General features: G+C 44.8%; 1 protein-coding gene across 1 annotated transcript in view; it reads right to left on the reverse strand.

The window, feature by feature from the left end:
- Positions 1-23,980, reverse strand: part of CDHR2 (cadherin related family member 2) — a 147,391-nt gene that overhangs the window by 50,448 nt on the left and 72,963 nt on the right. The window contains exons 17-22 of the mRNA XM_066589286.1: positions 12,086-12,147; positions 7,262-7,505; positions 6,935-7,174; positions 5,093-5,162; positions 2,458-3,072; positions 1,058-1,129 (exon numbers count right to left, since the gene is read on the reverse strand). Coding sequence (XP_066445383.1) covers positions 1,058-1,129; positions 2,458-3,072; positions 5,093-5,162; positions 6,935-7,174; positions 7,262-7,505; positions 12,086-12,147 — 1,303 coding nt within the window. The remainder of the gene's footprint in view (positions 1-1,057; positions 1,130-2,457; positions 3,073-5,092; positions 5,163-6,934; positions 7,175-7,261; positions 7,506-12,085; positions 12,148-23,980) is intronic.

The raw sequence follows: 23,980 nt of genomic DNA on the forward strand, positions 1-23,980 counted from the left end.
CTCATTAGCTTTGTCAAGTATGAGCTTTTGTCACGCCTTTGTCAAGTATGAGCTTGACAAATGCGTGTGCCCACACCGAAACGCGTTGCTCCAATAAAGATTGGAATCTGAGACTTGGAATTATACACTCGTACCCAATAAGTGCAGAGGATCCTTTTCCTTTCCAGGAAGATTTTCATAGCACGGAGTCTCCACTGCAGCAGACCTCGGTGACCCCTCCAGACGTCTCTCCGGTCTCCATCGGATAGCATTCTATGGGATTCATTTACTACAAGCCATCTCGGACCGCGAGTGCAGGCTGATCTCCTGCATAGGAGTATCTGCCTAGCACCAGGTGAATGGCCCACTGCACTAATTCTTTACATTAATTAATGCACATAGAATCATTATCCACTCCCCTGGAGGCGCTGCTCTCATTATATAATTTAATGCTGGAGTAATGATCAGTTACCATGGAATCCGGGGACCTAACAAAGGAACCCAGGTCTGCCATTAGTATTAGCTTACAAGGCAAAGCCCTAATGGATAATTATAATCTTAGCATGTGTGAGGGCGATGGTCTTCTGTAACTTAATAGGACAGTTCATAGCATAATGACCAAACAGTACAGGCATACATTTTATAAATATTGATATATAATCAATAAATATTATATACCCCGAATAGTACCAAAAAAATCTATTGTCCTGAAAAACCAAAGCCATCCTACTGAAAAATGTTAAAAAGTTATAGCATTGTGCTTGCTCTGCATGAATGGGGAAAAAAGGCCCTAAAAAGGCTAGTCTTTAAGAGGTTAATATTGTCCCTTCTAATATGGCACTTGATTTTAGTACAGCGCTGCATGATAATTCAGAATTTTTATGTGGTAAACATGATGAAGAAAAGCAATAAGAAATAATTTCAGAATAAAATATATGACTGTCATCTCTACAATACATTTTTGTCCATACAAATGTTTGACTGCCTGGGAATATTGACTAAGGAGGGCTTTACACGGGTCTTCAGTCTTACCACTTCCTTCCAAGCCGCTATAAGTGATTTCTGACCAAATACATACCAAATGCTTTCTCGATGTCTAAAAATTCCGGAGTGTTATCATTTGCATCCTCGATCACCACTCTCTGGTTCACTAGAGAGGAAAAAAAGAGTATTAGCGCTTGTTTCGTAAAGTAAGCTGCTCCTATATCACAGCAAAGATGAAAACACAAGTAGATTTCTCTAAAGTGGTAGGTATAGGTGAGAAGTTCCCAACCTTTAGTACTTTGTGAGCCACATTCAACTTTTAGTGAAGGCTGGAGGCCACAAGAATATTATACTACCCAAACTAGTACTGCTTTGTCGTAAAGATATATCTGCAACAATGTAAAATGCCAGCAAATGTGGTCATATAGGCACTTGTGTATGAGAAGGACATACCTGAAATAAAGTGGGTAAAGAGGAAAGTGACAAAGCTCATTGAGGAATTGGGTAGGCTGCGCTACCAAGAAGGGTTATCAGATTTAGGACCATCTAATGTCCAAATATAAGAATAGTCAGTACAGAAATGTTTTCAATGATACTTTTACATCTAGGTTTGTGACCATGACAAGGGGGCATTCTCTACATCTCAAGGAAAGAAGGTTTCACCATCATCGTAGATGAAGATTCTTTACTGTAAGAGCAGTGAAACTATGAAACTCTCTGCCACAAGATGTTGTGATGGTGGAATCATGGAATAAGCTCAAGAGAAGCTTTGATTAAAAAAAATATAGTATCACAAGTTATCGTCACTAGATTCCTGGTCCAGGGATTTATTGTGATTGTCATATTTGGAATCTGGAAGGCCTTATTCCCCCTAATATAGGGCAATTGCCCCATAAGGTTTTTCGCCTTCTTATGGATCAGCATGGTAGGTGGCACTTGCTGCATCAGTGTATTTTTTCAACCTTATCAACTATGTAACTATAACTCAAAACCCATATGGCGTGCCACACAGTAGGGGGTTGCGAGCCACATATGGCTCCCTGACCATTGGTTGGGGACCACTGGTATAGATTAAAGGTCAAATGTTGTCTGACGAAGGTATTCAATATTACAATTATCCTTGTTTAAATGCAAAACATTCATAAATTGGATGTAATCATGCCAAAACAATTGGAGGAATTAATGGAAGTTTGCCTTGGTGGTTGTTGGTCATCTCTGAAGACAGCCACTTCAGCACTTTATGGAGTATATTATGAACAACTCTCTAATCTATCATGTACTTATTTAATATACATCTATTATTCTCACTTAACAACCAGGAACTATGTGAGCAATACACAAGAGAAGCAAAAGGGAAATGATCACTGTCAGAAAATCATCTCTTTAGTAGCAGGGAAATCCCCACAGTTGTCCCCTAAATGGCTGCAGATGGAATTTTTACCATAATTTCAGCAAATCAACAACGATATCCATAATAATGGGAAGTAAGCTCACCGCTCTGGCTGTATCTGTTCCCAAGAAATGTTAGCTTGTCCTCCACACGTAAAAGCATCACCATAAGATCACACACTTCATAATCAATGTCTTCGGTATGATTTGCAAACAACTCTCCATCGGGGGCGAGCCAAAGCCAGTCATAGCATATGTTGCCCACATCCTTTCCATTTTTAAAGCAGCTCATAGCAAGTTGCTGGAATTCCAGATCGTGTCTGGTATCAGGATCAGTTGCATTCAATGTTGCGATCTTTCTTGAGCCATCTGTTGTGTTCTCAGAAATATAGAGATCTACTAGGGAAGTAGGATCTATGTATGGTGGCTCATCATTGAGATCAAGCACCTCTATGATCACGGTAGCATTTGCTGTGTTACTTTGTCCTTCTACCCCATTATCCTCAGCTTCTATTATCAAAGTGTACATATTCTGTTCTTCATAATTCAGCTTCAAATTAGGGTCACTAAAAGTTAGGACTCCAAGGTATTGGCCCAAAGCCTCTTTTTCCCCACGTATGATAAAGTTCCCAGATCCACCTTGAGAAATGCTAAAACTGATCCGATTGTTTAATTCAGTCTGATCATGATCACTGGCTTTCACGCTCCCAACATAAGGCCCTGAAAGATGGCATAATTATGATATATTAATGCACCAACTTTTACTGTTTTACAATTAGGAATAATGAAATAAAAGGTTTGGTACCGTGTTAAGGCCCATTTACACCAGCAGATGATCGCTCAAAGATCGCTCAAACGACAGTTTGAGTGACAGCTTTGAGCGATCATTTTGCATAAAGTATTAAGTAGCTACTCAGCTACTTAAGTACCAATTATGTATGCAAATGAAGCCTTCACTGAAAGCAGTTAATAGCCCGAGGGCTCTTATCTGCGCTCAGATCCTTTGTTCATGAATTCATGAATGGGTGAGTGATTGCTGCCCCTGATTGGCTGAGGGCTGGGACCAATCAGAGGCCACCCATTCAGCAGGCGGGGATTTTAAATCCCCGCCTGCTGAATACTGCAGAAAGCAGTTCAGGAGAAGAGCCGGCTGGACACGGCTGATCTCTGGCAGCTGCAAAAAGGTGAGTATATATATATATATATATATATATATATTTATATTTATTTTTTTTTTATTTTTTTTTACACTTTTTTGGATGCTTTTCAGGGAAGGGCTTATATTTGGAACCCTTCCCCAAAAATTAATACAGCGCTTGCTGGCAGCCCATTGCTTTCAATGGAGCCGGCTGTATTGCCGGCTCCATTGAATTCAATGGGAGAGCCTCGTTCTCCTCCGTCACAGCTGTGACAGCTGTGACAGAGGAGAATGATCTTTAGTATATGTTCTCAATGGGGTCAGCGCTGCTGCCGCTGGCCCCATTGAGCACATATACAAGAACAACGATTTGCGCAGAATGCAGTTACATGCGTTCTGCGAATCGTTGTGTCATAATTTTCGGCACATCCGCATAAAAAACGGACATGTGACCGATCCCTTTGCAAAGCATTGGGTATATATAGATGCAGATCCCAAGCGCATCTGCAAATCGGTCAAAAAAACACCTGTGTGACTGAGCCCTTAGGTAAAATGGAAAAAGCTTGGTACCATTTTAGTTAGTAGAGCAAAGTGTGATTGTTCTCAGTAAGAGAAACCAAGTAATTTTGTAGATATGATACCTTTTAATGGCAAACAAAAATACTCGGAGGAAGAACCCTGAATAGGTTTGAAAGCTCGCTATAACATCATGTATTTTTGCTAGCCATTAAAAGGTATCATATCTAGAAAATTACTTGGTTTCTCTTACTGAGAACAATCACACACAACAACGGATTTAAAATAGCTGTTAAGGAGAAATATTTCAATCATATGGCCTATTGTTAATGGCAAAGCCATATGCAAGAGACTCTGCGTCAGAACACTACCACTGAACGATAGGCACTCCATGTGCTATCCTATAGAGCTCCTTGTAGCAACACATTACTAAGTTAGTTTCCCTTAGAAGCAATGCCATCAGATGACAATAGTTCCATAATACAGCATCAAATAAAGTATATCACAGAAAGGCAGCGCCTCATAGAAACAATGGGTGCCCTATTATGACTTCATAGAACTCCATATGTAATATGGACGTGTTGATGCAGCTTATTAGTGTAGGTTAAAATACAATTAATTCTACTAAAGTCATAGTATGACATTAAAAGGTCACTTTTAGAGATGAGCGAATATACTTGTTTCGAGTAATTACTCGATCGAGCACCGCGATTTTCGAGTACTTCCGTACTCGGGTGAAAAGATTCGGGGGACGCCGGGGGCGGGGGGAGGTGTGGCGGAGCGGGGGGTAGCAGCGGGGAACAGGGGGGAGCCCTCTCTCTCTCCTTCTCCCCCCCCCACTCCCCGCTGCAACCCCCCACTCACCCACGGCGCCCCCCCGAATTTTTTCGCCCGAGTACGGAAGTACTCGAAAATCGCGGCGCTTGGGCAAAAAAGGGGCGTGGCCGAGTAGGTTCGCTCATCTCTAGTCACTTTGTTTGTAGCATTCATTAATATGATATTTTATCCATATGGAAATTGCTACTACAACATATGGTAAAATATTGCAATGCATTGATAATACTGTTTGCAGTAAGTTTATCTTACCTAGTGTGCTCTCATTTACATAAAAAGTATACTTAGTCTGAGAGAAAATTGGTCCATTGTCATTTAAATCCTGAAAGGTAATGAAATGACCACCAGATATTACAGCATGTAGTCAACAACACATCATACGTATAAAGATTATACATTGTTACTGTGCTAGAGACAAAGTGAAAAATACACAAAGTATGAAAGGAAATGTGATTGTGAATAAATAAACTATACTGAGAGCAATAATCAGACAATATAACACAGCAGTGAGAGGAAATATTACAAGTATTACACAGGGAAATACATTACTTTTAGAGATGAGCGAGCATACTCGCTAAGGGCAATTGCTCGAGCGAGCATTGCCCTTAGCGAGTACCTGCCCGCTCAGAAGCAAAGGAGCAGCGGGGGAGAGCGGGGAGGAACGGAGGAGAGATCTCTCTCTCCCTTCCTCCCCCCCGCGCCCTCCTGCTCATGGCCGCAACTCACCTGTCACCCACGCCGGCAGCCGAATCTTTGCTCCCGAGCGGGGAGATACTCGCTAAGGACAATGCTCGATCGAGTAATTGTCTTTAGCGAGTATGCTCGCTCATCTCTAATTACTTTACTATCAAGAACATGAAGGTACAGTAACTAATCTACAAGATCGATGACTCAACATAAAATAACATAAAATGTACTGTTTGAATGGAATTTCACACATTTTAATTATCATGTCGTTTTCATTCCTGAAACAATGCAGCATCATGAAACCAGAGGATGTGCACTGGATGGCATCAAGACCCAGGGCAGCCGTGCCCAGAGCTGAACAGGAGCTTAGAGTGAGGAAGGTTGGTATATAGTTTGATCTGGAGACTGAATATTATTTTTTTGTCTGGTCTCAGGTCTGAATGCAGTTGGGGGGGGGGGGGGCTCGATTCTGGCCATAATAAGGGAGTCTGGTATGGGCTCTGAATTAAGTTAAGGGTCTGATATACATAAAGTATAGTGGGCCTGTGGTCAGAATATATTTAAGAGGTCTGTTCAGAGGTCTTAATATTAATATACTGGATCTGGTCTGGGGTCTGATATTAACATGGAAGGTCTGAATATCTATGTGGGAACTGGAATGAATGTAAATTTTCTCATTCATTATCTAGCTGTCCACCAGTATATATAAGTGGGCTAGTGTTACCTTGATTAGTTATTAATTTCTATCTGTAACTTCTGGCCTTCCTGTCCTCAGATGGTCATGTGATCTCAGTTCTGATCTACATGGGGTTATGCTACCTGAAACTAGTCAAATTATCAGTTTTTTTATGCTATTACATGAACCCTATCACAGAATCTGTGTAGAGGGGGGGCATAGGCTCTTCTATCAAAGTTACAGATGATCACACAACTCCTGTCACACAGTTATGATAGTGGAGGTCACAGCTTATCTTCCTGACTGTATCCTTATAGTTCATTAAGGTCAATATAGAATGGAATGGTAATTAAACTTTCCTCCCAGCAGGCAGAAATTGTATAGTCTTTAGCTAATTCTGTGCTGATAAATCATGGGATTGATTTGAAACTGAAAGTAAAAAAACCTCACCATCAATATCGTGTCTGATAAGCATAAGACAGGGGGCTGCACTGAATGAAAGTGTCTGGAATACACAGAGGAGCCCTCCAGAGTGTGACAGGTAATAAGGCGAGGGGGCAGGGATGGAAAAATGTGTTTTCACTGGAGTGGCCCTTTAAGTGCCAGATTTGGGATTTGACGTAGGGGTCAGAATATATTCAGCTTTACCCTTTTATATATTTCACTCCCCTTGAAAGGCCACTTTCATTTTTGCCACATTCTACTGCTTAAAAAAAATTGAAAATCATTACCTCAACATTGATGGTAACATTAACTGTACTCGATAAAGAAGGAACTCCCAGGTCATACAATTTCACAGTCAGTACAATGCGTCCCTCCTGTGATATATCAATAGCTTCTCGATCCAAAGGCCCAACGCTTGTGATTAGCCCGGTGGTTACGTTAATGCTGAAATTCCCACTGTATTCACTGGGTAGGATCTCGTACTCAATCACACTGTTATTATTTCCAGATTCATCATTATCAGTCTCCTAAGAAGAGCATAACTTATCAGTGTAAGCAGGTAACAGAGTGCATATAACACAGTGGCTTTGAAAGGTGTTCGTCTGGTTTGTTACCTCAATCTGGATGCTGACATGGTCAACGTCCTCTTTGACAAAAATATTATATACTCCTATTGCAACCGGAATACAATCATTAATATCTAACAACATGATCTCAAGAAGAGTTGTCCCAGTGGCGTTCATTCCATCCTGTGCTTTAAGGGTTGCATAATATAAAGACGTGCGCTCTCGATCAAGAAGATCCCCATTCACCACTCTGATTGTCCCATTGGATGAATCTACCTGAAATAGGTTCAGTCTGAAAAAAATATATCAAAGTTGTGAATTAATTTGTTATTATCCTGTAGTTTAGGGTTTTATAGTAGCCATGATAGTCTACATTAGTCTTGCAATATTAAAGGAGAAGTTCCAGAAGCAAATTATAGGGAAACGCTGGAGAAAACCATACTTTCCCAAGTAAATTCTCACTTGTAAAGACTGATGTCTGATATCACTGCCGTGCAATACCAAATCTCCTCAGCGCTATGTATCCTGCTACTCTGCTGCTTCCCAACACAGCCATAGCTTCTTCTTTTGCGGCAGTCCCCTACATAAAAATTTTCCAGCTCTTATTGGGTTCAATAATAGCTGTTATGCATATATGTGCTCTAAGCTCCCCGAGCTGTAAGTGTAAAGGAAGCAAAGGTTTTATGGCTGTAGGCCGGTTTCACACAAGCATATTGTAACACATCAGTAATGCGGATCCACAATACAGATGTATCACAGGTTACTGTATATCATAAGTATTATATCACTATTTGATCTGCATTTGCCTCCATATTTGCTGCCATTGGTTTTATTCTCTACTGGGTAAATATGGATCTGTATTTGCCCAACAGAAAATAATACCAATGAATGCAAATACGGAGGCAAAAGCAGACAAAAGTTGTGCATGCTCCATTGGAAAAATAGAGTCCTGCGAATAGCTACATAGATTTACGCTAGCTCCGTATTACAGTCCATAAAATATAGACTAATTAAGGAGTAAAATACACTCAACTGAAAGCGGACGTATAGAAGATTTCTTAAAGTATTCACATCATATCTATGAAGTACTCATACCATATTTTCAAATATATGAAAGCATCGTTAAAAGTTGGGAAGGATTCAGAGTTGCACTGGGCAGGATTCATTTTGAAAAGTTTTGTTGCTTTGCTACTAAGAAAATTGGCGAAAAAAAACCCATGGCTTTGATTTTAGCTTACAGCAGTTTCATTGGTGGGCAATGCACCATGTTGGTGAATCTTTTACATGCTGTAGGGGCGTACTGTTGCACCACTGGCACTGCATGTATGTAATAATAGTGCTCCCCTTTTCTAAAAATCAATGTTGAAAACCCAATAAAGATCTGTTATAAAATTGTGGTGGACATTAACATAATTAGTAAGTAGTACAGATGTTGGAGCCATCAGTGAAGAATAAAGCCCGTTCTAAGTTTTTCGCTGGGCCCTATGACTTTTATGTTCACCTTTAGCAGGCATGCTGCTGGTGCACAGAGCAGTGTACAGTCTCTACTGTGTATTTTCCGTGTGCTAGGCATCGTTACAAATTCTGTCATAGTTGCTTGAAAAAATAACTCTCCATGTTTTATTTTTCCATCAAAACATTGGACACCATTCCAGAACCTGTAAGTCTCCCATTATAAGTCACTGAGGTCCAATGAGTGTCGGTGGTATCTGTCATAGAATGGACCCGGCAGAGCATTGTGGCTTCCATTCATAACAGAAGCCACAACGCAGTTGTAAACATAACCTTAAATCAGCATCTGTGGCTCTAATCATCTTACTCAGAATTCGGAATGATCTAATGTACTTACAATAACTACAGTTTTTGCTCGATGTTAAGGTGGTTTCATATCTGCGCCTGGGGTTCTGCTTTCCTGCTCCATTTGGGGAGTAGGAAAGAGGAATCCCTCTGGCCAAACAGCTCAGTCTCAGGACAGAACCAAACAGTACCGAACGGACCCCATTATAGTTAATAGATTTCCTTTCAGCACTATTAACTATAACGGCATCCGTTCCGTTTTCGCTCAGCTGCCCAGATTTTAGACAGAAGAAAAAGTGTTGCACGCGACACCCAGCTATACACCTCTGCCCGTGACATCTCTGCACCTTTACTCCAAAACATCACCAACTGTCTGTCTGCTGTCTCTAACACCATGTCCTCTCTCTACCTAAAACTAAACCTCTCTAAAACTGACTTACTGGTATTTCCACCCTCCACTAACCGACCTCCTCCTGACATCCCCATCTCAGTGTGTGGCGCCACCATAACTCCTAAACAACATGCCTGCTGCCTTGGGGTCATATTCGATTCTGATCTCTCTTTTACCCCCTACATCCAATCTCTGGCCCGAACATGTCAGCTGCACCTCAAGAACATCGCAAGAATCTGCTCTTTTCTCACTGTGGACACGCTAAAAACGCTTACTTTTGCCCTCATCCACTCCCGGCTCGATTATTGCAACTCGTTGCTGATCGGCCTCCCCTGCACCAGACTCTACCCCCTCCAATCCATCCTGAATGCGGCAGCCAGGCTCATCTTCCTGTCCAGACGCTACTCGGACGTCTCTGCCCTGTGCCGGTCACTGCACTGGCTGCCCGTTAAATACAGAATTCAATTTAAACTCGCTACCTTCATCCACAAAGCCCTCCACAGCGCAGCGCCCCCCTATATCACCTCCCTCATCTCAATCCATCAGCCAGCCCGGGCTCTCCGCTCTGCTAATGAAACCAGACTGAGCGCCCCTTTAATTCGAACTTCTCATTCCCGCCTCCAAGACTTCTCCAGAGCAGCACCGGTCCTCTGGAACGCACTACCAAAGGCTACCCGAGCAATCCAGGACTTGCAGAACTTCAGGCGTGCTCTAAAAATGCACCTCTTCAGGGAGGCATACCGCATTCCCTAAACAAACCCCTCTGTACTCCGCCTGATAACATGCTCCCTGACCTACTGACTGCAATTCCTGCTAGCCATCATAAACTGCTCCTGCAGTCATAGCGATTCTGCCGTCACACGGCTGAATGTCTGACCATTGTCTGTATATAGCATCCCTCACTCTCCACCTCGCCATACTGTGCACATCTCCAGCCCCTTTACCTTCTGTATCACCCCACTATTCGTAGTATGTAAGCTCGTTGGAGCAGGACCCGCACCCCTATTGTTTCCATCAATTGATTACTATGCAACCGTGGTTCTGTAATGTATGTACTTTTGTTTTTCTGTATCCCCCCTGTCTATGTAAGCGCTGCGGAATATGTTGGCGCTATACAAATAAAGTTTATTATTATTATTATTATTATTAAAAAAGCTTGTACAGTGGGCGGCGACTAACATAATGGTATTTAACAAGGAGAAATGCAAAGTCCTACATCTGGGCAAGAAAAATGAAAAAAGTGCATACAGAATGGGAGGAATTAGGATAAGCAGAAGCACATGTGAAAAAGACTTGGGTATACTAATAGATCATAGACTGAACATGAGACAACAATGTGATGCAGCAACCAAAAAGGCAAACACAATTCTGGGATGTATTAAGAGAAGCATAGAGTCTAGATCACATGAGGTCATTATCCCCCTCTACTATTCCTTAGTCAGACCTCTTCTGGAATACTGTGTCCAGTTCTGGGCACCCAACCTTTAAAAGAAATAGACTAACTAGAGCAAGTTCAGAGAAGAGTTACCAAGATGGTGAGTGGTCTGCAAATAATGTACTATGAGGAACGGTTAAAGGATCTAGGAATGTTTAGCTTGCAAAAAAGAAGGCTGAGAGGAGACTTAATAGCTGTCTACAAATATCTGAAGGGTTGCCACACTGCAGAGCGATCAGCCCTATTCTCATCTGTACAAGGAAAGACTAGAAGCAATGGGATGAAACTGAAAGGGAGGAGACAGATTAGATATTAGAAAAAACTTTCTGACAGTGAGGGCGATGAATGAGTAGAACAGGTTACCACAGGAGGTGGTGAGTTCTCCTTCAATGGAAGTGTTCAAACAAAGGCTGGACAAATATCTGTCTTGGATGATCTAGTGAATCCTGCACTGAGCAGGGGGTTGGACCAGATGATCCTGGAGGTCCCTTCCAACTCTACCATTCGATGACTCTACGATTTCCCTATCTTATATCTGGAAAAGAAGCTCCTGCCTGCAGACAATCATTTCAACAATGAAGCTGTAACATTTAATAATTACCATCTAAAATATCATAGCATTAAATGCAGCAACACATTAAATCCTTAATAAAGTGGAATAGTCACAATCTTACTATGACTCTACTATCATGGGCCAATGCACAATGTACAGAAGTGTGTTTCCGGCACACAGCGGCTCCATTAACTAGCATACCCACCCTGGTGAACAGCTGAATTGCAGAATTCCAGTTAACTATTGAGGACTAGAGATGAGCGAGCATACTCGCTAAGAGCAATTGCTCGAGAGAGCATTGTCCTTAGTGAATACCTGCCCGCTCGAGAGAAAAGGTTTAGCTGCCGGCACGGGTGACAGGTGAGTTGCGGCAGTGAGCAGGGGGAGCGGGGGGGGGGGAGAGAAGGAGAGAGAGATCTCCCCTCCGTTCCTCCTCGCTCTTCCCCGCCGCTCCCTGCCCGCCGCCGGCAGCCGAACCTTTTCTCTCGAGCAAGCAGGTACTCGCTAAGGGCAATGCTCGCTCGAGCAACTGCCCTTAGCGAGTATGCTCGCTCATCACTATTGATGATGACCTATCCTGATGACAGGTTCTCAATAATTTAGAACTAGAAATCCCTTTAAGCTATTGGACCTAAAATAATGCATTCAGTTTGGACAGTCTAAGTGATATAACATTTATTTACAATACTTGCTTACATGGACTCAGGCAATAATGAGTAAGTAATCTTTCCGTAAACTCCAGTGTCAGGGTCAGTTGCCTGAAAATAAAAGCAAAAATAAAAGGTAATTGAACAGACTGGGTTTATGGTAAGTTACAGCACATTCAATCCTATTACGTATAAATAGGAAAAATGTTATTTTAAATGACTATTATGGCTTTCAGAAATAAAAATAATTTATTATATCATACAATTTTGCAATGTGGCTATCGGTTTCTTGTGGTTTTCAAATCTCTGCTTGCAATTTTTCAGTGGGAACTTTTATTGTTTAGTTCCAGAGGACTAAGAAATGTGTCCGTGGTTACATGATATTGACACAAGTAATCGGCTTGATACAGTGCATATCAGAGCCTTCCCTTGTAATGCGCCATGTATCTGTCAGTCTATCACATAATCAGGATGGAGTTTTATCCACTGGAAGTAATCAATGAAGATTCCTTTAGCAAGAGAGCAAGAAGAGATCATGGAAACCCTTAGGAATCAAGGCAGACAATATAATGAAAAGCTGTGCAACTCCTGGCAAAAATGATGGGATCAGCACATTTAGAGGATGTGTATTCGTCTTGTTAACTTCACAGCAATATACAAACCACGGGTATAACATGAAACATACAACAAAATACCTCCAGCAAATAAAAGTAAATTATTTTAATTATTGGCATATGTTTTTCCACATCAAGTGGAGGAAAAAATTACACTGCAAATAATTAAAAAAAAGAATTTCATAGCAGAAAGTAATTGATACGTTTCTGTAAAATTACAACCTGCTGATTACACTGGTAAAATTGAATACTAGCAGCACGTCTCACTTTCAAGTTACGAACCATTTCCTTTATTTAACCACTTGGTGACCACCGATACGCTTTGTAATAAAACAAAAATACATATTTGTTATCGCTGCGTCCGTAAAAGTCCGATCTATCAAAGTAACACATTATTTACCCCACACAGTGAACGTCGTCAGAAAAAAAAATAAAGAACACCAGAAATGCGCTTTATTTTTTGGTCACCCCATCTCCAAGAAAAAATGCAATAAAAAGTGATCAAAAAGTCGTATATACTCCAAAATGGTACCAACAGAAAACTACAAGATGTCCCGCAAAAAATGAGCCATCAAACAAGTATGCCGATGGAAAAATAAAAAAGCGCAGAAAATATTGTGCGCAGTAGATGGCGGCAGAAAATAATTTTAAAAAGTTAAATATCTTTAAAAAAAATGCTAGTAGTACAGCAAAAACAAAAAAACTATAAATTTGGTATCGCAGTAATCGTACTGACCTATAGAATAAAATGATCATGTTATTTTTGTTGCAGTTTATGCACCATAGAAACAAGACGCAACGAAAGATGGCGGAATTGTATTTTTTTTCCATTTTTCTCCACTTAGAATTTTTTAAACGTTTTTAAGTACATTATATGGTACATTAAATATTGCAATTAAAAAATACAACTCGTCCCGCAAAAAACAAGCCTTCATACAGCGACGTCAATGGATAAATAAAGGAGTTATGGTTTTTTAAAAAGGGGAGAGGAAAAAACGAAAATAGAAAAATGGAAAAAAGCTCCGTCACTAAGGGGTTAAGATGATAAAAGTTTGGACATGCCGTAATATTACTATTCGAATGTTTTTGGTGGATCTTGATTTCTTCTTGTAAGAACCTGCAAAAGTGGCCCATTATATTCGGATTGTACTTCCTTTTGTAATAGTCTTCAGTGACTGAGATGTCTTGTGTGTGTAATATGCAGTGAGTAGAACCCATTGATTTCAATGGTTTTGTTCACATGAGCGTATTTTTTCACACGATGTACAAAAAAAAAAATGCAGCATGACCTTGTTGGGGCGTATTACACACTGCAATAAGCCATTGAGGTGAATGGACGGGCATTACTTTATTCCCCAAACCTGGAAAACTTATGTGGCAGAAAAAAAAACTGACGTCATATTTGAATCCAGCGCACTAAAGTTACTAAAAGCCAAATATCTGCATATCTGTTACAAAAATTGTATTGCACAGTGTTATGGAATCAAAAATGCTGCTGCTCTTCCTCAGGCTTTACAACAACCTGATTTCTTCAACCTTGACTTCACCGATGATAAATAATGTTCTACATCAATCTGGTACCAGTTTTTTCCAAGAGTAGTTGACAGATCAGCGGAGTAGGATGGAGCCGTGTCATGGACCAATTTTTTACATTTCTACCATAAATTTTCAGTTAATTTGAGATCCAGACTTTTTGCCGTCAGTACAATTAAGTTAACATTCCTCTACCGAAGAAAAGATTTTACGTGCTCTTCTGTGACAAAATGCATTATCAACCTGAAAAATGACCTCATCATCACTAAACCTGTTTTCTATTAATGGAATGAGAGAAGTGTCCCAAATTTCCATGTACTCCATTGTCTGTTAATGAAGTGATTTCCAACTCCCCTGGTCCCTTACCTGACATGTAACACCATATCATGAATAAGACAGGAAATGGGATGTTTTGTTCAGGCACTCCCAAAAGTTCCAGTATTATTGCCTTGACCAATGCAGATTTGTGATTCCTCACTGAACATCACTTTTATCCATCCACACTCTGATTGCTGCTCTTAAGCCCACAGTGATTCTGATTAGATGTTAGTGTTGGATTTCATTTGGATCTTTCATGTAGAAATCCCATTTCACTTAAAGTCATTTCTTATAGTTCTGTCACAGACTTTGACTGACATAGTTGACTATTTTGTGCTCCAAACAAAAGGGAACTCGGTCAAACAAAAACTAAAGCTTGCATCTTTGTTCTCTATGTGCCCCATTACAGTCAATAGTTGTGTCATGGTTTTTCAGTTGAATACCATTTTAGGGTATTCAAACAGAACCCCATGACGGAAACCATGAATACAAACTAGAATATTGTGTGAACAAAGCCTAAAATAGTTTAATCACAAGAAACCTGTTTAATATAGGTGAAACAGTAGAAACAGGTTTGGTATAAAATACAAGATCTATTAAACCATAAAGCAATAACTTAAGAATAGAGATGAGCGAACACCAAAATGTTCGGGTGTTCGTTATTCGGAACGAACTTCCCGTGATGCTCGAGGGTTCGTTTCGAACAACGAACCCCATTGAAGTCAATGGGCGACCAGAACATTTTTGTATTTCGCCGATGCTCGCTAAGGTTTTCATGTGTGAAAATCTGGGCAATTCAAGAAAGTGATGGGAATGACACAGTGACGGATAGGGCAGGCGAGGGGCTACATGTTGGGCTGCATCTCAAGTTCACAGGTCCCACTATTAAGCCACAATACCGGCAAGAGTGGGCCCCCCCCCCTCCCAACAACTTTTACTTCTGAAAAGCCCTCATTAGCATGGCATACCTTTGCTAAGCACCACACTACCTCCAACAAAGCACAATCACTGCCTGCATGACACTCCACTGACACTTCTCCTGGGTTACATGCTGACCAACCGCCCCCCCTCCCCCCCACAGCGCACACCAAAGTGTCCCTGGGCAGCCTTCAGCTGCCCTCATGCCACACCACGCTCATGTCTATTTAGAATTGCGTCTGCCATGACGAGGGACCGCAGGCACACACTGCAGAGGTTGGCACGGCTAGGCAGCGACCCTCTTTAAAAGTGGCGGAGCGATAGCCCACAATGCTGTACAGAAGCAATGAGAAATAGAATCCTGTGCCACCGCCATCAGGAGCTGCACACGTGGGCATAGCAATGGGGAACCTATGTGCCACACACTATTCATTCTGTCAAGGTGTCTGCATGCCCCAGTCAGACCGGGCTTTTTAATTCATAGACACAGGCAGGTACAACTCCCTATTGTGAAGTCCCTGTCGACCCACAGCATGGGTGGCTCCCTGGAACCCACCGGTGTTACACAGAAATATCCCATTGCATTGCCCAACACAGCTGAGGTAGTAATGTCGTGCTTAATGCAGGTGGGCTTCGGCCCACACTGCATGCCCCAGTCTGACTGGGGTTCTTTATAAGTGTACAGATGTAGTAAAAACTCCGTGTGCACCTACAGCATGGGTGGGTGCCAGGAAGCCACCGGCGGTACATAGAAATATCCCATTGCATTGCCCAACACAGCTGAGGTAGTAATGTTGTGCTTAACCCTTTCCAATCCAATTTGTATATGGTTTTCCTAGGGGGCTTACTCTTTTTCTGCCGTTATACAACGGCGCTATATGCTGGCTAAAGCCAGTACTGCATGAGCTGACACGTAGGATAGGCTCCGACAGCAGAGAGGCTGGCAATATACAGTAAGAGAACCCCGACGGACGTCTACCAACAACGGAGCTGTACAGCCTTAAACCCTAATGTCTTCACAGGTCACACAGTGGACTGGAAAGGGTTAATGCAGGTGGGTTTCGGCCCACACTGCATGCCCCAGTCAGACTGGGGTTCTTTACAAGTGGACACATGTAGGTTAAACTCCCTGTGGACCCACTGCCTGGGTGGGTGCCAGGAAGCCACCGGCGGTACATAGAAATATCCCATTGCATTGCCCAACACAGCTGAGGTAGTAATGTTGTGCGTAATACAGGTGGGCTTCGGCCCACACTGCATGCCCCAGTCAGACTGGGGTTCTTTAGAAGTGTACAGATGTATTAAAAACTCCGTGTGCACCTACAGCATGGGTGGCTCCCTGGAACCCACCGGCGGTACACAAAAATATCCCATTGCATTGCCCAACACAGCTGAGGTAGTAATGTCGTGCTTAATGCAGGTGGGCTTCGGCCCACACTGCATGCCCCAGTCAGACTGGGGTTCTTTACAAGTGGACACATGTAGGTTAAACTCCCTGTGGACCCACTGCCTGGGTGGGTGCCAGGAAGCCACCGGCGGTACATAGAAATATCCCATTGCATTGCCCAACACAGCTGAGGTAGTAATGTTGTGCGTAATACAGGTGGGCTTCGGCCCACACTGCATGCCCCAGTCAGACTGGGGTTCTTTAGAAGTGTACAGATGTATTAAAAACTCCGTGTGCACCTACAGCATGGGTGGCTCCCTGGAACCCACCGGCGGTACACAAAAATATCCCATTGCATTGCCCAACACAGCTGAGGTTACGTCAGCTGTAATGCAGGTGGGCTAAAAATTAATTTGATTACACTGTAGGCGAGGGCCCACAAAAATTGCTGTATCAACAGTACTAATGTACATCCCAAAAATTGGCCATGGCCAGCCAAGAGGGCAGGTGAAACCCATTAATCGCTTTGGTTAATGTGGCTTAAGTGGTAACTAGGCCTGGAGGCAGCCCAGTGTAACGAAAAATTGGTTCAAGTTAAAGTTCCAATGCTTTTAAGCGCATTGAAACTTTTAAAAATTGTTCTGAAAAATTATTTGACTGAGCCTTGTGGCCCTAAGAAAAATTGCCCGTTCAGCGTGATTACGTGAGGTTTCAGGAGGAGGAGCAGGAGGAGGAGGAGGAGGAATATTAGACACAGATTGATGAAGCAGAAATGTCCCCGTTTTGGATGGTGAGAGAGAACGTAGCTTCCATCCGCGGGTGCAGCCTACGTATTGCTTACGTATCGCTGCTGTCCGCTGGTGGAGAACAGAAGTCTGGGGAAATCCAGCCTTTGTTCATCTTGATGAGTGTTAGCCTGTCGGCACTGTCGGTTGACAAGCGGCTACGCTTATCTGTGATGATTCCCCCAGCCGCACTAAACACCCTTTCCGACAAGACGCTAGCCGCAGGACAAGCAAGCACCTCCAGGGCATACAGCGCGAGTTCAGGCCACGTGTCCAGCTTCGACACCCAGTAGTTGTAGGGGGCAGAGGCGTCACCAAGGATGGTCGTGCGATCCGCTACGTACTCCCTCACCATCCTTTTACAGTGCTCCCGCCGACTCAGCCGTGACTGGGGAGCGGTGACACAGTCTTGGTGGGGAGCCATAAAGCTGGCCAGGCCCTTAAAGACTGTTGCACTGCCTGGGATGTACATGCTGCTCGATCTACGCACATCCCCTGCTACCTTGCCCTCGGTACTGCGCCTTCTGCCACTAGCGCTGTCGGCTGGGAATTTTACCATCAGCTTGTCCGCAAGGGTCCTGTGGTATAGCAACACTCTCGAACCCCTTTCCTCTTCGGGAATCAGAGTGGGCAGGTTCTCCTTATACCGTGGATCGAGCAGTGTGTACACCCAGTAATCCGTCGTGGCCAGAATGCGTGCAACGCGAGGGTCACGAGAAAGGCATCCTAACATGAAGTCAGCCATGTGTGCCAGGGTACCAGTACGCAACACATGGCTGTCCTCACTAGGAAGATCACTTTCAGGATCCTCCTCCTCCTCCTCCTCCTCCTCCTCAGGCCATACACGCTGAAAGGATGACAGGCAATCAGCCGGTGTACCGTCAGCAGCGGCCCAAGCTGTCTCTTCCCCCTCCTCCTCATCCTCCTCATGCTCCTCCTCCTCCTCCTGTACGCGCTGAGAAATAGACAGGAGGGTGCCCTGACTATCCAGCGGCATACTGTCTTCCCCCGCCCCCGTTTCCGAGCGCAAAGCAGCTGCCTTTATTGTTTGCAGGGAATTTCTCAAGATGCATAGCAGAGGAATGGTGACGCTAATGATTGTAGCATCGCCGCTCACCACCTGGGTAGACTCCTCAAAATTACCAAGGACATGGCAGATGTCTGCCAACCAGGCCCACTCTTCTGAAAGGAATTGAGGAGGCTGACTCCCACTGCGCCGCCCATGTTGGAGTTGGTATTCGACTATAGCTCTCCGTTGTTCATAGAGCCTGGCCAACATGTGGAGCGTAGAGTTCCACCGTGTGGGCACGTCGCACAGCAGTCGGTGCACTGGCAGCTTAAAGTGATGTTGCAGGGTGCGCAGGGTGGCAGCGTCCGTGTGGGACTTGCGGAAATGTGCGCAGAGCCGGCGCGCCTTTACGAGCAGGTCTGACAAGCGTGGGTAGCTTTTCAGAAAGCGCTGAACCACCAAATTAAAGACGTGGGCCAGGCATGGCACGTGCGTGAGGCTGCCGAGCTGCAGAGCCGCCACCAGGTTACGGCCGTTGTCACACACGACCATGCCCGGTTGGAGGCTCAGCGGCGCAAGCCAGCGGTCGGTCTGCTGTGTCAGACCCTGCAGCAGTTCGTGGGCCGTGTGCCTCTTATCGCCTAAGCTGAGTAGTTTCAGCACGGCCTGCTGACGCTTGCCCACCGCTGTGCTGCCACACCGCGCGACACCGACTGCTGGCGACATGCTGCTGCTAACACATCTTGATTGCGAGACAGAGGAGGAGGAGGGTGCTTTAGTGGAGGAAGCATACACCTCCGCAGATACCAGCACCGAGCTGGGGCCCGCAATTCTGGGGGTGGGTAGGACGTGAGCGGTCCCAGGCTCTGACTCTGTCCCAGCCTCCACTAAATTCACCCAATGTGCCGTCAGGGAGATGTAGTGGCCCTGCCCGCCTGTGCTTGTCCACGTGTCCGTAGTTAAGTGGACCGTGGCAGTAACCGCGTTGGTGAGGGCGCGTACAATGTTGCGGGAGACGTGGTCGTGCAGGGCTGGGACGGCACATCGGGAAAAGTAGTGGCGACTGGGAACTGAGTAGCGCGGGGCCGCCGCCTCCATGATACTTTTGAAGGACTCCGTTTCCACAACCCTATACGGCAGCATCTCAAGGCTGATGAATTTTGCGATGCGGACGGTTAACGTTTGAGCGTGCGGGTGCGTGGCGGCGTACTTGCGCTTGCGCTCCAACAGTTGCGCTAGCGACGGCTGGACTGTGCGGTGCGAGACATTGGAGGATGGGGCCGAGGACAGCGGAGGTGAGGGTGTGGGTGCAGGCCATGAGACGGTCGTGCCTGTGTCCTGAGAGGGGGGTTGCATCTCAGTGGCAGGTTGGGGCACAGGGGGAGAGGCAGGGGTGCAAACCGGAGGCGGTGAACGGCCTTCGTCCCACCTTGTGGGGTGCTTGGCCATCATATGCCTGCGCATGGTGGTGGTGGTGAGGCTGTTGGTGTTGGCTCCCCGGCTGAGCTTTGCGCGACAAAGGTTGCACACCACAGTTCGTCGGTCGTCAGGCGTCTCTGTGAAAAACTGCCAGACCTTAGAGCACCTCGGCCTCTGCAGGGTGGCATGGCGCGAGGGGGCGCTTTGGGAAACACTTGGTGGATTATTCGGTCTGGCCCTGCCTCTACCCCTGGCCACCGCACTGCCTCTTGCAACCTGCCCTGCTGATGCCCTTGACTCCCCCTCTGAAGACCTGTCCTCCTGAGTAAGCGTTGCACACCAGGTGGGGTCAGTCACCTCATCGTCCTGCTGCTCTTCCTCCGAATCCTCTGTGCGCTGCTCCCTCGGACTTACTGCCCTTACTACTACCTCACTGCAAGACAACTGTGTCTGATCGTCATCGTCCTCCTCACCCACAGAAAGTTGTTGAGACAGTTGGCGGAAGTCCCCAGCCTCATCCCCCGGACCCCGGGAACTTTCGAATGGTTGGGCATCAGTGACTATAAACTCCTCTGGTGGGAGAGGAACCGCTGCTGCCCAATCTGAGCAGGGGCCCGAGAACAGTTCCTGGGAGTGTTCCCGCTCCTGAGCAGGTGTCATTGTAGTGGAGTGAGGAGGCTGGGAGGAAGGAGGAGCAGCAGACAGAGGATTCGGATTTGCAGCAGTGGACGGCGCAGAACTGCGTGTTGACGATAGGTTGCTCGAAGCACTTTCTGCCATCCAGGACAGGACCTGCTCACACTGCTCATTTTCTAATAACCGTCTCCCGCGTGGACCCATTAATTGGGCGATGAATGTGGGGACGCCAGAAACGTGCCTCTCTCCTAATCGCGCAGCAGTCGGCTGCGACACACCGGGATCCGGAGCTCGGCCTGTGCCCACACCCTGACTTGGCCCTCCGCGTCCTCGGCCGCGTCCACGTCCTCTAGGCCTACCCCTACCCCTCAGCATGCTGTATTACCAGTGATTTGATTTCACAGGCAGGAAATAAATTGGCGCAAGACTGCAGGCCAAATATTATTTTTGCACTTTTTGGAAAACGAACGGCCCCACTGCCTTTAGTGAATGAATAATCTAAGTTTAATAACTGTGCTGTGTCCCTGCTAATGTGTCACTGAACGTGAGGGTAGCAGAGTTATTATAACTGTGGCAGAGCAGGTATTTTTTTTCCCAATTAAGGAAAGCAAATGGCGAAGCCAGCAGTAAAGCGTAGCTGGGTGCGTATGATTTAGCAATGTTTTTCACGCAGCTCACACGTGTCCACAGGCGTTAGGACGGACAGAGGCTGGACAAATAGATTTGTTTTCAGTTTTTTCCCACCAAAAGGCAGCACTGCGTATATTCAATGAACATGAGAAGTTTAATAACTGTGCTGTGTCCCTGCTTATGTGTCACAGAACGTGAGGGTAGCAGAGTTATTATAACTCTGGCAGAGCAGGTATTTTTTTTCCCAATTAAGGAAAGCAAATGGCGAAGCCAGCAGTAAAGCGTAGCTGGGTGCGTATGATTTAGCACTGTTCTTCACGCAGCTCACACGTCTCCACCGCCCGTAAGGACGGACAGAGGCTGGACAAATAGATTTGTTTTCAGTTTTTTCCCACCAAAAGGCAGCACTGCGTATATTCAATGAACATGAGAAGTTTAATAACTGTGCTGTGTCCCTGCTTATGTGTCACAGAACGTGAGGGTAGCAGAGTTATTATAACTCTGGCAGAGCAGGTATTTTTTTTCCCAATTAAGGAAAGCAAATGGCGAAGCCAGCAGTAAAGCGTAGCTGGGTGCGTATGATTTAGCACTGTTCTTCACGCAGCTCACACGTCTCCACCGCCCGTAAGGACGGACAGAGGCTGGACAAATAGATTTGTTTTCAGTTTTTTCCCACCAAAAGGCAGCACTGCGTATATTCAATGAACATGAGAAGTTTAATAACTGTGCTGTGTCCCTGCTTATGTGTCACAGAACGTGAGGGTAGCAGAGTTATTATAACTCTGGCAGAGCAGGTATTTTTTTTCCCAATTAAGGAAAGCAAATGGCGAAGCCAGCAGTAAAGCGTAGCTGGGTGCGTATGATTTAGCACTGTTCTTCACGCAGCTCACACGTCTCCACCGCCCGTAAGGACGGACAGAGGCTGGACAAATAGATTTGTTTTCAGTTTTTTCCCACCAAAAGGCAGCACTGCGTATATTCAATGAACATGAGAAGTTTAATAACTGTGCTGTGTCCCTGTTTATGTGTCACAGAACGTGAGGGTAGCAGAGTTATTATAACTCTGGCAGAGCAGGTATTTTTTTTCCCAATTAAGGAAAGCAAATGGCGAAGCCAGCAGTAAAGCGTAGCTGGGTGCGTATGATTTAGCACTGTTCTTCACGCAGCTCACACGTCTCCACCGCCCGTAAGGACGGACAGAGGCTGGACAAATAGATTTGTTTTCAGTTTTTTCCCACCAAAAGGCAGCACTGCGTATATTCAATGAACATGAGAAGTTTAATAACTGTGCTGTGTCCCTGCTTATGTGTCACAGAACGTGAGGGTAGCAGAGTTATTATAACTCTGGCAGAGCAGGTATTTTTTTTCCCAATTAAGGAAAGCAAATGGCGAAGCCAGCAGTAAAGCGTAACTGGGTGCGTATGATTTAGCACTGTTCTTCACGCAGCTCACACGTCTCCACCGCCCGTAAGGACGGACAGAGGCTGGACAAATAGATTTGTTTTCAGTTTTTTCCCACCAAAAGGCAGCACTGCGTATATTCAATGAACATGAGAAGTTTAATAACTGTGCTGTGTCCCTGCTTATGTGTCACAGAACGTGAGGGTAGCAGAGTTATTATAACTCTGGCAGAGCAGGTATTTTTTTTCCCAATTAAGGAAAGCAAATGGCGAAGCCAGCAGTAAAGCGTAGCTGGGTGCGTATGATTTAGCACTGTTCTTCACGCAGCTCACACGTCTCCACCGCCCGTAAGGACGGACAGAGGCTGGACAAATAGATTTGTTTTCAGTTTTTTCCCACCAAAAGGCAGCACTGCGTATATTCAATGAACATGAGAAGTTTAATAACTGTGCTGTGTCCCTGCTTATGTGTCACAGAACGTGAGGGTAGCAGAGTTATTATAACTCTGGCAGAGCAGGTATTTTTTTTCCCAATTAAGGAAAGCAAATGGCGAAGCCAGCAGTAAAGCGTAGCTGGGTGCGTATGATTTAGCACTGTTCTTCACGCAGCTCACACGTCTCCACCGCCCGTAAGGACGGACAGAGGCTGGACAAATAGATTTGTTTTCAGTTTTTTCCCACCAAAAGGCAGCACTGCGTATATTCAATGAACATGAGAAGTTTAATAACTGTGCTGTGTCCCTGCTTATGTGTCACAGAACGTGAGGGTAGCAGAGTTATTATAACTCTGGCAGAGCAGGTATTTTTTTTCCCAATTAAGGAAAGCAAATGGCGAAGCCAGCAGTAAAGCGTAGCTGGGTGCGTATGATTTAGCACTGTTCTTCACGCAGCTCACACGTCTCCACCGCCCGTAAGGACGGACAGAGGCTGGACAAATAGATTTGTTTTCAGTTTTTTCCCACCAAAAGGCAGCACTGCGTATATTCAATGAACATGAGAAGTTTAATAACTGTGCTGTGTCCCTGCTTATGTGTCACAGAACGTGAGGGTAGCAGAGTTATTATAACTCTGGCAGAGCAGGTATTTTTTTTCCCAATTAAGGAAAGCAAATGGCGAAGCCAGCAGTAAAGCGTAGCTGGGTGCGTATGATTTAGCACTGTTCTTCACGCAGCTCACACGTCTCCACCGCCCGTAAGGACGGACAGAGGCTGGACAAATAGATTTGTTTTCAGTTTTTTCCCACCAAAAGGCAGCACTGCGTATATTCAATGAACATGAGAAGTTTAATAACTGTG

This window comes from Eleutherodactylus coqui, chromosome 2 (assembly GCF_035609145.1).
Source record: "Eleutherodactylus coqui strain aEleCoq1 chromosome 2, aEleCoq1.hap1, whole genome shotgun sequence".
NCBI lineage: Eukaryota > Metazoa > Chordata > Amphibia > Anura > Eleutherodactylidae > Eleutherodactylus > Eleutherodactylus coqui.